This window comes from Centruroides vittatus, unplaced genomic scaffold (genome assembly GCF_030686945.1).
Source record: "Centruroides vittatus isolate TY-2023 unplaced genomic scaffold, ASM3068694v2 contig_743, whole genome shotgun sequence".
Taxonomy (NCBI): Eukaryota; Metazoa; Arthropoda; class Arachnida; order Scorpiones; family Buthidae; genus Centruroides; species Centruroides vittatus.
The window spans coordinates 995,683-1,012,438 of NW_027122479.1; the positions used below are offsets into that span (position 1 = coordinate 995,683).

The following is a 16,756-nucleotide window of genomic DNA, read 5'->3' on the forward strand; positions in this document are numbered from 1 at the left end:
TTTCTTTTTTAAATAAAAAGTTCAGAGAAGAGCACTTACAAAAATTCAGAGAACAAAAATCAACTAGTGCACAAAAATATTATGTAAATGTCAGGCCTGTGTGAAATTCAAAATTTGGTGTCGAAACTTAATAAATATCCGACGGGACAGTTAAACACTCATATTTTGAAAATAAAAACTGACACAAAACTTAATGAGCGCCCACTTGACAGTCTCCCAAAGACCATAAAAAATTCTTTGCCAGAAAGGTAAACAAAAGGCTGGAATTACAAAGGAGAGTTTCAAAGTTCGGAGGAATAGTCTACTATTCGATCAGTGTTGAGTTGAACACCAATGTTAACGTCTTCCGTGCTCCAAAAGGTTTCAAACTGTCACTTGGAGACAAAAAAAAGACCAATTGGTATTCACTCTCTTACGTCATTACTTGTGTTTGTTATCCCAACATGTGTTTGTCGTCCGATTTTTTCGCAGTCCAAACTGTTCGTTAACCAATCACCCATTGAATTAAGTTCAAATAAGTTACACAATAAATAAAAAGTTAAATAATAGTTACGGATAACTTATCTGTAACTATTATTGGATTTCAATAAAACTGCAGTTAAAATATTTCACTGTTTATTATTCTAATTTTATACTGTTTTATAAAATGAGCAAAACATTGCAAGAAAAAAATATAAAATTTACGTTAAAATCTAATTTTGTGAAAAAAACCATATTTGCAAATGATTTTTTTAAAAAAAATTACATTTTAACTGAATTTTATATCTTTTTACTTACAAGTTTCCTATTAGTATGAAGTGACTTTCAAAGCCCAATTTGTTTTAGGACACTTTTAAAAAACTTGAACAAATTACCTATTCAGTTCATTTTATGATCATACAATGCAGTTCTTTATACACAAGACGAGTCTACATTAAAGTGCTATTTATTTAATTAATGACTGACAAATAATAACAAGTCTTTTTTTCTAAATAAATGCAAAATATAAATGTAATTGAAATTTATTTAATAAATAAATATATTTTTAAAAAATAAAATGATTTCATGCATTGAATTATCATTTTGTTTCAATTATTTGGCTTTACAAATGTACATAATAAAAAATTACATACTCAGAACCTTTTACGATGTAATAACTCAGATATCATCACACGAACGTTTTCGAACCCCTTCTGGGCTCTGCTTCAGGCTCCAAATCGTTTCTAGATGGATGTTCGATTGCCGTTAAAAATTCGTTTGATTGGCATGTTGTTGAAATATCAGTTCGATCGTAATTTCGAAAGGATTTACGAAAAATCCACATCGTGCATGCGTGACAAGCCAACCTGTCCGTGTATAACGGGCTGACTAGAGTGCACTGTGAATTAACTCTTGCCAAGCTAATGATAAAACCATCTCCTCTTTAAAATTTATGCATGTGCTGGTGATGGAGGATTTAAATGGTCCGCTTCGCCGCTGAACACGGGTATCACAAAAGTATACATAGGCTGATCCAATGTACAACGTATGTATTCAGAGAACGCACGGGTATTGGACCAGCCTGCTGATAACCAACCAGAGGTCATAGAACGGATCTCCATCACATACAACCTGTACTTAAGATCCCTACACACCAAGGCTGCCAGGAAGCGCCAGCTATGTCTTGCTTTTAGGAGGTGCCCTACTATTTTCAACATCCTATGTAATGGGAAGGACCCTCCTAACCCCAGCAGATGCCCTGGAATCTATCGTGTCCTCTAAGCAATAATCGGTGTGATAGGAGCCTGATATATATATGCTCTACTAAATGATCCACAGGTGTCAGATTACAAGAACATCAAGCGGATATTCAACACGGGAGAACCTCCATGGCCTCGCTACTTATGTAACCAATACATAAATAGTAGCAGACTTCACCCAGGCAGGTCTCCTCCATGATGCACCTCCCATTGAACACCTCAAATGGTTGGAGGCTATGCACATTTTTAAATCCTCTATCACCAGCACATGCATAAATTTTAAAGAGGAGATGGTTTTATCATTAGTCTAGCAAGAGTTAATTCACAGTGCACTCTAGTCAACCCGTTATACATGGACGGGCTGGCTTGTCACGCATACACAACATGGATTTTTCGTAAATCCTTTCGAAATTACAATCGAACTGATATTTCAATGACATGCCAATCGAACGAATTTTCAACGGCAATCGAACATCCATCTAGAAACGATTTGGAGCCTGAAGCAGAGCCCAGAAGGGGTTCAAAATCATTTGTGTGACGATATCTATGAGTTACCACACCATAAAAGGTTCTGAGTACGTAATTTTTTGGAAATAATTCTGATGTGGTGGTATACATCTTCTATTCTGAATAAATAATTAATATTATAGAATTGTATAGAAATATGGAAAGAATATCTAGAATTCAGCAGCTAACTATATAAATAACAACATTTTTTAAATACTAATTTTTAATAACTTGGTCATAATATAACAGAATTACATGAAATTAACATTTAACTAACACAGGAAAACAAAAATAGTAAATTTCATACATTTTTTCAATTTTTTAAAATGACTACATTGTTATATGTTCCAAAATTCCTTGATGAATCAATTTCTCACACTGGGAACGCTGCATTAAATGCTATTAAATCAAAAATATACACAATAAATAAATAGAAAAATATTTATTATACACTTGAAAGCTACTCACTGTACTATTTTTCGTTAATACAATTATGGTTCCATCATCTGTTTCAAAATCGCCATAATCACAAAGGCATCTCACCTGAAAATATATAATTAGTAAACAAATATTATAATCGAATTTTAATAAAAAGCTTCCAATTTCATTTTCCATTTCCACATATAACATTACTTAGAGAATAAGAATATATTGTTGGTAATGTAAAGATGTATCTCAAAATTTGGCCAAAATGAGTTAGATGTGGCTTTAAATATAAGCCTGGGACATAGCTCTAATTAACATTCTTTGCATTCTATGGAATGATAAACATTTCTCAAATATCTGATGAAAATATTATAAATTATAAACATTATTCAAGAGAGACCACAAAAATTATAGGTTTTTAAATGATTCTAAAGATGTCTCTAGACTTGTGCCTCTGTCGCAAAATTATCCAGCAATTAGATATTTACGAAGACATGTTGCTTGTGAAAATGCTGTGTGTGAGACCAAAAACTCTTGCGAGCTTGCTGTTAAAAATGATTTCAGCTTTTTTTGTTTATGTTTCGATCTTCAACAGGTCATCTATTTGCCTGTATCAAATAACAGTGTGATATTTTACAAAAGATGCTTGCTGATTATAATTTAACATTTTATGCCATATCTTCTTGGGATTGTGATTTATTTCAAATGAGTACAAAAGTGGTCAAGGTGCTTCTGAAATATCAATAGTACTGTTTCATAAAGTAAATATTGCTGAAATACAATGAAAGGAAGGTCCACCCTGCCAATTTATTTGCTGATGGTTGTGGTGGACAAATTTATAATTCCACCATGAAAGGAGCTCTTGTGTACATTGTTTCACAGTTGAAACATTTTCAAGTAGTGTCTTCATTTTTTTTTTTTACAACTAATCACAGACAATGTGAAAGAGACTCAGCTCACAGTTACATTTTATATGCAATTAAAAAGACTAGTGAATTGTTTGTGCTCTCTCAGCTTATACTGATCTCTCATCTTATGAGACAGGTAAAGTCTTATGAAGTATAACCTCTTCAAATTATAATGATTTTCTATACTTTACAAATTTAGTGAGGACCTTAGTGTGCATTCCATGTGAATTGACAATGACGGAAAAAGCTTTCAAATGGACAGACATTGTTGAATTTAATGTAAGAAAAAATGAATTAGACAAAATATTTTTTGAAACAAATCATCACCTGAAACTATCACAATTATCAGTCCTTGACTTTTAATTGCAAAATGCAGTGCTATTGACAAAAAACTTAATAACTTAAATAAATCAGTCAATAGTATTTTACTATTAGCAAAACATAAGGGCATATCTCAATGTAGCTACAAAATAAGAATAAAAAGCCAGTGCCCAATTTATTTAAAATTTAGGCACTTGTCCTAGTATACTGTTAGTAAATGTATACCATCAGCATAAAATTTTGCACTCTGTAAATAGAGCTGCTTTAAAATAGCTTCTTGCATTTCTGCTACAGTTTTCAATCTGTAATCATCATGAAGCTTTGTAAGCAGGCAGTGAATAAACATTTTCACAATTTGAAAATCAAGACAATACGACCAATGTTCAAGTCCTTTAAATCCTCTTTCATTCCATTCAGTGACTAAACAGTAGGTAACTTGAAGCAAAAACTTCATAAAAATGACTGATAAACACTATTTAAAAAAAAAAAAAATCACACACAAAAATGATCTCAACTCTTTCAGTGTAGGATTCAATATCTACAAAACACTAAAAAAATTGTTAAAATTTTTAATTATAATTGCCTTAAAGTCCTTCTAATTTACTTTTAAATTGTCAACTTGGACACTGCTCATTACTAGGACTTTACACTGGTGTTTAAACATTGACATAAGAATGAGAATTAGTTCAGAAAAAACAAAATTTCTTTATTACATCACCTGTAGTAATTCTCTCTGTACACACATTACATATGTTTCAGGCTAACATGCCCCTCATCAGTAGTATTACTACAAACCACTAAAAAACAATAACAAATATACTTCTTACTATATACTGGATGAATTATAATTCTTCACTCCACGAAAAAACCTTTATAATCCAGTGATAGGTGTTTCTACAACAGCTAACGTTTTCAACCCCTTCGGGGTCTTCCTCAGGCACAATTCCTAAGAAATTTCAAATACCAGTGGAACGGAACAAAAAACCAAAGCAAATTCTATTCCATTTTGGAATAGAATTATATTATTTTGGAATTATTTTATTCCAAATTAATATTCCAAATAATATATGAATTATATTATTTCGCTTCGGTTTTTTGTTCCGTTCCACTGGTATTTGAAATTTCTTAGGAATTGTGCCCGAGGAAGACCCCGAAGGGGTTGAAAACGTTAGCTATTGTAGAAACACCTATCAATGGACTATAAAGGTTTTTTCATGGAGTGAAGAAAAAACAATAATTAAATAAATAAGACATTTTATATAATAAATTCCCGACAATAAAATACTATTTAAAACTTACAATAAATATGTATCCCAATGCCGAGTATAATTGGATTATATTTCCAAATATTTTAATTGTAAATTTACATAACATCATTTTTCTGTACCCTCGACTTTTACAGTTAAAATATAGAGTTTGGGATATACTCGCCATACAAGACTACCCCTCTTTCAACGCACACCAAATAAAAATAAAAAATCAGATTTGATTTCAATATGATAATTTTAATTCAAATGCTTATGACATGCAGGTACTTACTTAGCAGGTAAGCTTATAAACATAAGGCTGTTGTCATCAAACATGCAAACATAAAACAGTGCAAGTGGATTAAACTTTTCCTAATTCACTCTAAAGCTGAAAGGAAGGATAAGACAATAAACCCACGTGAGCTGCAATGCTGTTTGTTTTCTCAGCTGTCAACCAAACTGGAACTGATGATGATAGGAGGAAGATAACGAACAATAGAGAGAGAGAGTGCCTTGAAAGTCCCTGGCAAGTTAGTAATGCCCATCATAACTGCAAGCTACAGTATTTTTACAGGTTTTGCTGGCGTGACAGTTTTCCTTTAGAAGCCTTCAAAATCCTCCTGTTAGTCGTCTGACATCATAAGTACATCAATGACATCTTGTGATACATTTGTACGGCAGTCATCGTATGGATCAAATTCTGTATCAGATGGTGTGGTCTCAGATTCGGCTTCCTCTTCATCTTGCCACAAGTAGTCGTCCTTCATACCATCTAATGAATTTGATATACCACACTTCTTGAAAGACTTGATTACTGTTTTTGCATCAATATCATTCCAGGCTTTTATGACAAACTGGCACAAAACATCCAACTGGGGTGGAGCAAGCATGTTTCCTCCTTTTGTGAATGAATTTTCACCGCTAACCATCATTCATTCCACTGTTCTTGAATGTGATCTTTAAATGGCTTGTTTAGGCACACACCCAGTGGTTGTACCAACAATGCCAATCCTGCAGGAATAACTGCCACATCTGTGTTTAGTCTTGCAAGCCTTTGCTTGGTGCTGGGAGTTAAATGAGCCCTGAACATATCCCACATCAGTAGACTACATTTTTGAGTAAGTCCACCTGGTCGCCTGCTCCATACATTATCAAGTCACAGCTTTACCCCTTCTTCATCCATCCATCCTTTTTCATTCACATGTACAAAACAACCAACAGGAAACTTGAGTTTCGGCACTGTTTTTCATTTAAAGATAATCATTCGTCTCAGTTTGCTGCCATCAGCTGTGCATCCTAGTACCACTGTAAAACTGGACTTCTCATGTTCTGTTGTTTTAATTAAAATTGTTTTTTCACCTTTTTGATGGACAGTTTTATTTCCAACCATATCAAAATTCATTGGAGTTTCATTCATATTTCTAATACTACATAATGCATAGCCATGTTTAGTGTGCTGTTGTATTATGTATCAATGGAAACTATTTACTTTGCTATCAAGATCTGCAGGTAATTTTTGGGCAATTTTCATCTTTTGCCTCAGTACCACATTATGCCTTGCCATGAATCTAGTACATCAGGATACAGTGGCCTTCAATCTGTTGCTTTGATCTGGGTTAGATTTGGCCCACCAAAGTGAAAACAAACATTTTATTTCGTGTCACTACATAACCATTTTGGCAATGCTCAATCACCATGTCTGCTACATGTTTTTCAAGTTCTGGTCAATGTGGGGTGCCTCTTCTTAATGCACACTTACCCCTTGGCATACTCTTTAATACTTTTTCATTTGCTTTCCAGTCCCAAATCATCTTTTCTGTTACTCCATATTGTCTTGCAGCAGTGCAGTTATTATGTTCCATGGCAAAGTTTACAACTTTAAGTTTGAAACTGGCTTCATATTTCTTTCTTCTTGCTGGTGGAGTCATGATGGGGTTTTGACTGTTGGACATTTTTGTACTGGCCTGCCTTTGTATCCTATTACTATACCTATTACCATTCCTTCTCTGCCTCTCAGATCTCGCACATGTGCACCTGCACCACTTCACTGCAGTCCTCAGGAGCAAGATCTGAGAGGCAGAGAAAGATACAGTAATAGGATATGTACAAGGTCAGGGTGAAAGATGCTTGTTTTTCTGAACACAGCGCCGCTCCATCTCTATCCATACCCTAGGCAGCCCGACTGACTGCAGCACCTGCCCTATAAGATGACCCCCGACTTTTGAGAAAATTTTCCTGGGTTAAAAAGTCATCTTATATGCCAGAAAATACAATATATACAATGTCTTGTTTATTTAATTATTGTTTTTTAGTAGTTTGTAGTAATACTGCTGATGAAAGGCATGTTAACCTAAAACACATGTAATGTGTGTACAGGAATATCTCACCTTACGTCAGTAATTGGTTTCAGGAAAGGTGACGTATGTCGAATTTACTTGTCACTAGGCTAAATCACAAATGACCATTCCCAGTTCTGTATTTTATTTATAAATGCATTTTTAATAATATATGGTTAATAAGGTACTGCTCTACTCTTTACTGACACCGGGATTTATAAACTACAACTCCAAAACGAACCTGTTACCGGTGTTCCTTGCGAAAATCGTCTCACGATCGTCTCACTAACGTTTTCGAACTTATAACAGTTCTTCTTCAGGTGAAGATGGAAGATTTGAAAAAATAGAATAGAAGGTTTCAAACCGAACCGCTTCGTCTAATTCCGTCGTGGCTGACATGCGCTGTAGTGTCCGGGTGTTGGTTATTGTCTATGCGCGTCTAAAAGGACTTGCCAGGCCGATGAAATGTTGATCTCTTCTTTTTGGTTGATGCAGATATTATTAAAGCTCATTTTATATATAGCGATAGCTTCTAACCACTTTATATGTTCCGGATGGGGTGTCGTTACGATGATTTTTGCCTTATCTAGTTCTGCCTTGATATCTTGATCGGATGCGTATATACTTAGCGCCGTGTTGAGTTTCCGGTGCTGTAGGTCGGCTTGGTGTTCTTTTAATCTGGTCTTTAACGAGCGCTTAGTGGAACCGATGTAAACGAGTTCTCTTTGCCATCTGTTGTCCATTAGAGGGATAGAGTACACTCCGTACATTTTGTTGGGATCCGGAGGGTCTTTGCAATTTTTTAGGATTTCGGCTATTGTGGGGCCTCTTCGATACGCTATCTGCATCTGCTGTTTTTTGGCTATCTCTCCATATACTCCTCTAACGTGCGGGTTGTATGTGATAGGAAGCCTTGCTAAGTCTTTTTTGTTAGCGCTACCATTTGCTTGTCCAGTGGATGCGTTTCCTTGGTGTTGTCTGGTTATACGCTGTATAAGGAAAGGGTATCCGTGGTCTGTTGCGACCTTTTTAAGATAAGCTAGTTCTTTGTCCAGAGCTTTCTTAGTGGAGGAGTATGAGGTTGCTCTTCTTACTAAGGTTTTGAAAGCGGCTGCTTTATATGAGAACGGGTCGCAGGATCCCTTAGGTATGTATATTGGTGTTGCCGTCGGTTTTCGGTAGACAAACGTTTGGATCGTAGATGCTTCTATCTTGATGGCGATGTCCAGAAAGTGGGCTTCCGTGGTGCTTATCTGCTCCACATCTATGACCAAGCCATATGGGTTGTTGTTGACAGTTTGTATAAAGGCCGCTATATCAGGCTCCGTCTTCCATAAAATGAGTCTGCCTCACCACCATCTCACATAGGTCCCCTGATACCGGGCTACTCATGGGGACGCCTTTTGTCTGTTTATAAATTGTACCTTCAAAAGCGAAGATCGAGTTGTAACAGACCAGATGGGCCATTTCTAGTATGTGTTAATGGAATGCTTGATCCTGAACGTATGTTATTAAGAAATCTCTGAGGGAGCAAAAAACTGCTGGGAGCTTCACCGATGGGTATAGTGATTTAAAATCAAGGACTGTGATAAGTTTCGGACACTCGGGTAGATTCTTCAGTAGGCTTATAAGGTTTTCCGGGTTTGCAATGGTGTAAGGGTAATCCTCCAAGCTTGGCGAAAGGAGTTGGTGGGTAGCCTTCTCTAGTTTTCTTGTAGGTGCTCTTAGACGAAGCGGTTCGGTTTGAAACCTTCTATTCTATTTTTTCAAATCTTTCATCTTCACCTGAAGAAGAACTGTTATAAGTTCGAAAATGTTAGTGAGACAATCGTGAGACGATTTTCACAAGGAACACCGGTAACAGGTTCGTTTTGGAGTTGTAGTTATAAATCCCAGTGTCAGTAAAGAGTAGAGCAGTACTTTAGGCATTAGCTATACCGGCTAATATATACCAGAAGAAGCTAACGGCCCTCACTAGGGCTAGAGCTAAGCTTCAATTCCTTATAGATTGCAGAAAAAATGGAATAATGCCCATGTCTTTTTATCGTATACACCTTCCACCGGGCAGTGAACCGCTCGTCAGGAAAGTAAGGCTTTTATGCCTCAATAGGGCCATCAAGTCGACTAGGAAGCACCTATTCTCAGTACTTAGCGATCTCATTCGGGCCAAGGATACGTTGTTCATTGTAGATCCAGCTACACTAGCTGAAGAAAATGCCAAGTTAGTTCCCATCCAAGAAAGATTAAAAGCCAAACTAGCAGAGTGCTGCCACAAAAAGCTGCAATGGATCTTAAGATTCCAAACACCAGTAGGCCACCGCCATTCAACCTTCCCTTACACCGTATGGGATGATATACAGTTGCCCAAGTATGTGGAAGATGTACTCAGGTATGGTCCAACTTTCGCATTACCGCCTCCAAAAACAGGATCCAGAAACCTAATTCCTGACCTAGAGCTCCTAATAAAAAACCTACCCTATAAACAAAAGGAGTATTATAGATGGGTAACCACACTAAAAATCATAAGAGTCAAAGAAAACCCGGAAATGATGGCGTTAAAAACAAAACTACGGCTAGCCAGCAAATGGATGAAAAGAAACGATATTGTCCTCACCAGAGCCGATAAATCGAAATCTTTGGTTATTATGAAACGAAGCACATACCAACGAGGACTGCATGACTACATCAATATAACCCAATGTGAACAAGAAAACAATGACGTTGTAGATAAACTGCAGAATAGAGTGAAACGCTTTGCGGGCTCAAAGTTAGCGAAACGTCTAGCCTTACAGTACTTAATAATAGACTCACCGGACACGCCTAAGCTCTTTGCATACGCTAAAACTCATAAAGAGGGCCAGCAACTTCGTCCAATAGTAGACAAAGCAAGAGCACCTACAAGAAAACTAGAGAAGGCTACCCACCAACTCCTTTCGCCAAGCTTGGAGGATTACCCTTACACCATTGCAAACCCGGAAAACCTTATAAGCCTACTGAAGAATCTACCTGAGTGTCCGAAACTTATCACAGTCCTTGATTTTAAATCACTATACCCATCGGTGAAGCTCCCAGCAGTTTTTTGCTCCCTCAGAGATTTCTTAATAACATACGTTCAGGATCAAGCATTCCATCAACACATACTAGAAATGGCCCATCTGGTCTGTTACAACTCGATCTTCGCTTTTGAAGGTACAATTTATAAACAGACAAAAGGCGTCCCCATGAGTAGCCCGGTATCAGGGGACCTATGTGAGATGGTGGTGAGGCAGACTCATTTTATGGAAGACGGAGCCTGATATAGCGGCCTTTATACAAACTGTCAACAACAACCCATATGGCTTGGTCATAGATGTGGAGCAGATAAGCACCACGGAAGCCCACTTTCTGGACATCGCCATCAAGATAGAAGCATCTACGATCCAAACGTTCGTCTACCGAAAACCGACGGCAACACCAATATACATACCTAAGGGATCCTGCGACCCGTTCTCATATAAAGCAGCCGCTTTCAAAACCTTAGTAAGAAGAGCAACCTCATACTCCTCCACTAAGAAAGCTCTGGACAAAGAACTAGCTTATCTTAAAAAGGTCGCAACAGACCACGGATACCCTTTCCTTATACAGCGTATAACCAGACAACACCAAGGAAACGCATCCACTGGACAAGCAAATGGTAGCGCTAACAAAAAAGACTTAGCAAGGCTTCCTATCACATACAACCCGCACGTTAGAGGAGTATATGGAGAGATAGCCAAAAAACAGCAGATGCAGATAGCGTATCGAAGAGGCCCCACAATAGCCGAAATCCTAAAAAATTGCAAAGACCCTCCGGATCCCAACAAAATGTACGGAGTGTACTCTATCCCTCTAATGGACAACAGATGGCAAAGAGAACTCGTTTACATCGGTTCCACTAAGCGCTCGTTAAAGACCAGATTAAAAGAACACCAAGCCGACCTACAGCACCGGAAACTCAACACGGCGCTAAGTATATACGCATCCGATCAAGATATCAAGGCAGAACTAGATAAGGCAAAAATCATCGTAACGACACCCCATCCGGAACATATAAAGTGGTTAGAAGCTATCGCTATATATAAAATGAGCTTTAATAATATCTGCATCAACCAAAAAGAAGAGATCAACATTTCATCGGCCTGGCAAGTCCTTTTAGACGCGCATAGACAATAACCAACACCCGGACACTACAGCGCATGTCAGCCACGACGGAATTAGACGAAGCGGTTCGGTTTGAAACCTTCTATTCTATTTTTTCAAATCTTCCATCTTCACCTGAAGAAGAACTGTTATAAGTTCGAAAACGTTAGTGAGACGATCGTGAGACGATTTTCGCAAGGAACACCGGTAACAGGTTCGTTTTGGAGTTATGGTTAATAAGAATCTATTTTAAGCTTACAAACAAATAAATTTTAGTTTTTAATATAGTATGGGAAAAAAGTCATCTAAATTTATGAATACATGTAGGTACAGTACATACTTGTAAATGTACATGTTTACAATTTGGTGATGTTTACAGTATGTCACGGACTATTTATTTGTGAATGCAGTTTTTCTACACCATTATAAAATAAGATGATTTCTTAAGGTTAAATAACAAATACAGTTATTATTTTGCGATAGTAGAAAATAAACTAATTTATGTTAAATTTACCAACATCGAGTGGCACTGACGACGACACTAAATGGTAGATATTAGAACTACCGTGGAAAATGCTAATAATGAGTACTTAAAGACCGCTAAATAAGACGACAACACACAAACACAGATATTTTTCATGTTTCGTTCTCTAGGATTTATGATGATTATATTAACATCTACTATAAATGTACATATTTTAATATGACTTTATGTGCTTTTAACACTTTTCTAGTGATATTATGATTTCAATATTTGTGGCAGATGGATGTAAAGTCGTATAAAATAACTTAAACTTGATAAAAATACTTAAAATAACTTTTCCATATACTTTTTTGACAAAAGACATATAATCGAGAACAACATAACTTGAGGTATACCTGTACAGAGAAAATTACCACAGGTGATGTAATAAAGAAATTTTGTTTTTCTGAACTAATTCTCATTCTTATGTCAATATTTGAACACCGGTGTAAAGTCCTAGTAATGAGCAATGTCAAAGTTGACAATTTAAAAATAAATTACATACAATTGTACTTATTAACTGAAAGTCCTCTGATGGATTTTTAGTCATTGAATGGAATGAAAAAGGATTTAAAGAACTTGAACATTGTTCTTATTGTCTTGATTTTCAAATTGTAAAAATATTTTTTCAAATGTAAAAGTAATCCTGGGCTCATGTATGATTAGGTAGCAAATGTTACACCAGAGTTATATGATGACATGTTCATGACATTCTAATACTAACTGCTACAACAAGCATGCCATTTTTTGAGCTGTTTGAGATCTCATATTGTCTTGCAAATACATAATGTTTAGAAAGAAATCTGATTATCTTTTGTACATGATTCCCATAGTTTCGCACAATAATTCTCAGCATTGATTGTTGTCTCTTGTTCAATATTTTCCTATCTTCCTGTGATTAGTTCTTGTTAAGAATCTTAGAATATTATAATTGTAACAACATCATGCAGATATACCTCAACTTATAATCCCTCGTCAATGATTGTATTTGAAGTTATAGTAATTGTCCCATAAAGCATTCATAGTAACTGTATAAGTGAACACAAAGTTCATATGACTGAAACACAATAAAGTTCCTACACTGCCAGCTGTAGTAACTTTATTGTGTTTTTGTGTTATTTACTTTAATAAATGACTTTATTAAAGTAATATACATTCTGTTTTGCCATTATTGACATTGATTACTTTTTATAATTACCTTAGCATAAAAGTGTCTCATAGTACAATACTTTTGTAGTGATCTCATAACCTCTCACCATCTGGCATTGCGTTTTCATTTGCATATATAGGGTTCTCTTTATTAATGAATTCTAAAATTCCTGATTTTTCCAGTAGATTTTTCACTAAACTTTTACTATTTTAGTATAATAAATCAACAAATCACAAAGCTATATATTAGATGGGACAACAAATCATGCCATATAAAATTTAACTCCTGAAAAGATATCTTTGATATTTGAAATGCTATTTTGAATTATAATAACTCTTACTCTTTACTCTTGCTTTTAAACCTAATACTTTTATCACAAAAAAAGAAAAAGAACATCCAAGTTTTACAAATACCACATATTTCACATGGATATAAGTTTTTCTGTTTTAATTAAATTTATTATAAGATTTGTCTCTATTGATTTATTTCAAATTTCTTATTTTCAAAATTTTACATATACACTGTTTTATAATTATCAAAGAATTTTGTTAAGAAGATATTTCTTAACAAAAGTCTGTATATAAATATATAAACATCTCAAAAACCAGACATATTACGTAACTTCTAATTACTGTATGTAACATAATATTGCCCAATTAATTTGACTGATGACTGGATGATTAAAATTCTTTATAATATAAATTAATTATATTTTCTTTCTATATACATCTATCAATATTTTTGGTTTCACATTTATTGTTTCTATTAATCTAATTTTCTTTCTTTCCATCAATGAATGACAAGATATAGTCATAAAAACTTAAATCACTAGTAAAATACAATCTTCATTACCTGAATAAATAGTGATTTTGGTGGTTGAAGGTTTTCAAATAAATCAGTTCCTATACCACCACCTATTGTGGACATATATGTTGCCACAATTCTGCTGTAATTTTGAAACCATTCCATCTATAAAAATTATAAAATATAAAACTAGTAATAAATTACTTTATAAAATGTTTAATATATTACTGCTATCTGAGCTTTCTATGAACACAGTATTTCTTTTCACATTTTATAAAATTTACCTCACTTTCTGATAGTGACTGAGATATATCAGATGGTAAAGCACTTCCAAATGCCCAGCGCATGTCACGAATTTGTTCTAGTCGATTATACCTAAACAATTAAATTTTAATGAAATTTAAAAAAAATTTTTTTTTAAATTAAAAATTTAATTGTAATCTATTTAACATACAAATATGCTAACAAACATCTTTTATTCCTGAGAAGAACTGAATGTCGAAACTGAATGGAAGTGTGAAGTTGAACATCTTCATTTACAGATTCGGCACTACAAAAAGAATTATAAAAACGTAAAAAACTAAACATCATAAATCAAATATTCATGATTCATTAAGTCATTTAAAGGTAATAATTAAAAATTTTTTTATAATTAAAATAAATTGTTTATGAAATATATTAAAGGCAAGGAAAAATTCATAATTTTTTTAATATAACATAGAAAAACAAAACTCAACAAATTAAGATTATACAATAAACACACCTTTTGATTTCCAGCAGTATTTCATAATAAAAATGTTTTCGACCTATTCATAGGTCTTCCTCAGATAGGACTAACAAATAGAATGCATAAATTGGCATTTTTAAAATATAAAATCGAACAAATACAGAATTACAAACAAGGAGGTTCTAAAACTTAAACATGTATAATATAAAATTTAAAAAGAAAATAAAAATTGATACCATATATTTGTGCAGATAAGACGATAGTTGAATCATAAAAAAAAACCCCAAAATCCAGGGTTGTCTTATAGAACAGATAAAAAAAAAAGTTTAATTTAAATAATTAAAACCATTATAAAATAAAACAAACCACTCACCAATGTATTTAAAATCCTGCAAAATTCTCACATTTATCATCTAAGGCAAATAGTTCCTCAAGTACATCTTCATTTTTGTTGTTGAGAAGCTTGTCATATGGGTCTAATTCTGTACCTAGCGAGTTGATTTCCGCATAAATATCCCATAACAAATCGTCCTCAGTGCCATTCGTGGAATTAGAAATTCCACACTTTTTGAAGGATTTGATCACTGTTTCCACTTTCACTTTTTCCTATAATTTGATCACAAAATCACATAGCACATCAAGTGACACAGCCCGCAAAGCTCCACCTTTCATATACGACTTTTCACCACTCATCATTCAGTTATTCTGCTAAGCGATTTTTAGTGTTCTCAGTTGCATGACTGTGAAACATATCCCACACCAACAAACTGTGCTGATTTCGTAGAGCACCTGGTTGCCTCTGCCACACATTTTCCATCATTTTCGTAAAAATGTACAAAAATGCCTGGCAGGAATTTTATTTTAGTAGTAGTAGTTTTCCTCTTGAAAATGACCATGGGTTTTAACTTTGTTCCATCTGCCATTCATGTTAATACTACTGTAAACCAAGTCTTTTCATGGCCTGTACTTCTGGTTGGTTGGTTGCAGTTTTTTGGCGCAAGGGCCACAAAGGCCAAGCTGCGCCATGCCAAATGGTTAATTTTCCCAACTTAATACGTATATATTATATAAAATAACAACAAAAAACAACAAAGAGTATATACATAAGAACAAACAAACAACAACACACAAAAAAGTGAAAGATAAATAAATAGTTAAATCTCTTTATACAAATTAGTGACCTTTAAAAAGTCCAATACATTATAAAGATTAGTCCTCTGGCCCAGAATCTTTGTCAAACACCTTGACCCAAAATACTGTCTAGCCTGGTCTCAAAGGCAGAGCAATCGAGCAGTATGTGTTTTATACTAAGAGGACAGTTGCAATACTGGCATACTGGCTGCTCATCGCCCTTCAAAAGGTATTGATGAGTCAACCGAGCATGTCCAATTCTCAAACGAGTGAAAACCTCAGATCTCCTGTCATAGGGTTTCTTATGTGTCCAATTTTCTATCTTAGGTTTGATCTCATGTAGTTTATTGTGGACTTGTGCATTCCACACACTTTGCCATCTCTCTGCTAGTTGTTTATTAACGACTAGCTTCAAATCACATCCTTTAATACACGCTGTATACTGTGAAGGACTAACTGACTTTGCAGCTGAGTCAGCTTCTCCATTTCTTCTTATACCTACATGGCCTGGGATCCAACAAAATTTTACAGAGAAATTACTCACAAAAAGAAGGCAAAACAGTTTGTGAATTTTAATCACTATGGAGTGAGAACTAGGTTCACACAAGATCAAAGCCTTAAGTCACTAACTGAGTCAGTGTAAATACACACAATGACAATGACCTTTTCTAATTACATATTTCAAGGCTAGGTAAATAGCCTGCAGCTCTGCAGTAAAGATGGAAGAATTCGGTGCGATTTGTACTGCCACAATTTAATCCAGGCAGACAAAAGCTGAGTCAATGTAATCAACTGATTTT

At 34.9% G+C, this 16,756-nt stretch overlaps 1 protein-coding gene across 2 annotated transcripts in view; it reads right to left on the reverse strand.

Moving 5' to 3' along the window:
- Nucleotides 1-2,430: 2,430 nt before the first annotated feature.
- Nucleotides 2,431-16,756, reverse strand: part of LOC136981107 (DNA replication complex GINS protein PSF1-like) — a 61,030-nt gene continuing 46,704 nt past the window's right edge. The window contains exons 3-7 of one of the 2 annotated variants that reach the window (XM_067277380.1): nt 14,565-14,648; nt 14,383-14,473; nt 14,147-14,263; nt 2,694-2,768; nt 2,431-2,624 (exon numbers count right to left, since the gene is read on the reverse strand). In XM_067277380.1, the coding sequence (XP_067133481.1) occupies nt 2,556-2,624; nt 2,694-2,768; nt 14,147-14,263; nt 14,383-14,473; nt 14,565-14,648 (436 nt within the window). In that variant the 3' untranslated portion in view covers nt 2,431-2,555. Of the gene's footprint in view, nt 2,625-2,693; nt 2,769-14,146; nt 14,264-14,382; nt 14,474-14,552; nt 14,649-16,756 lie in introns of both variants that reach the window. The other variant, XM_067277379.1, reaches the window with a different exon arrangement.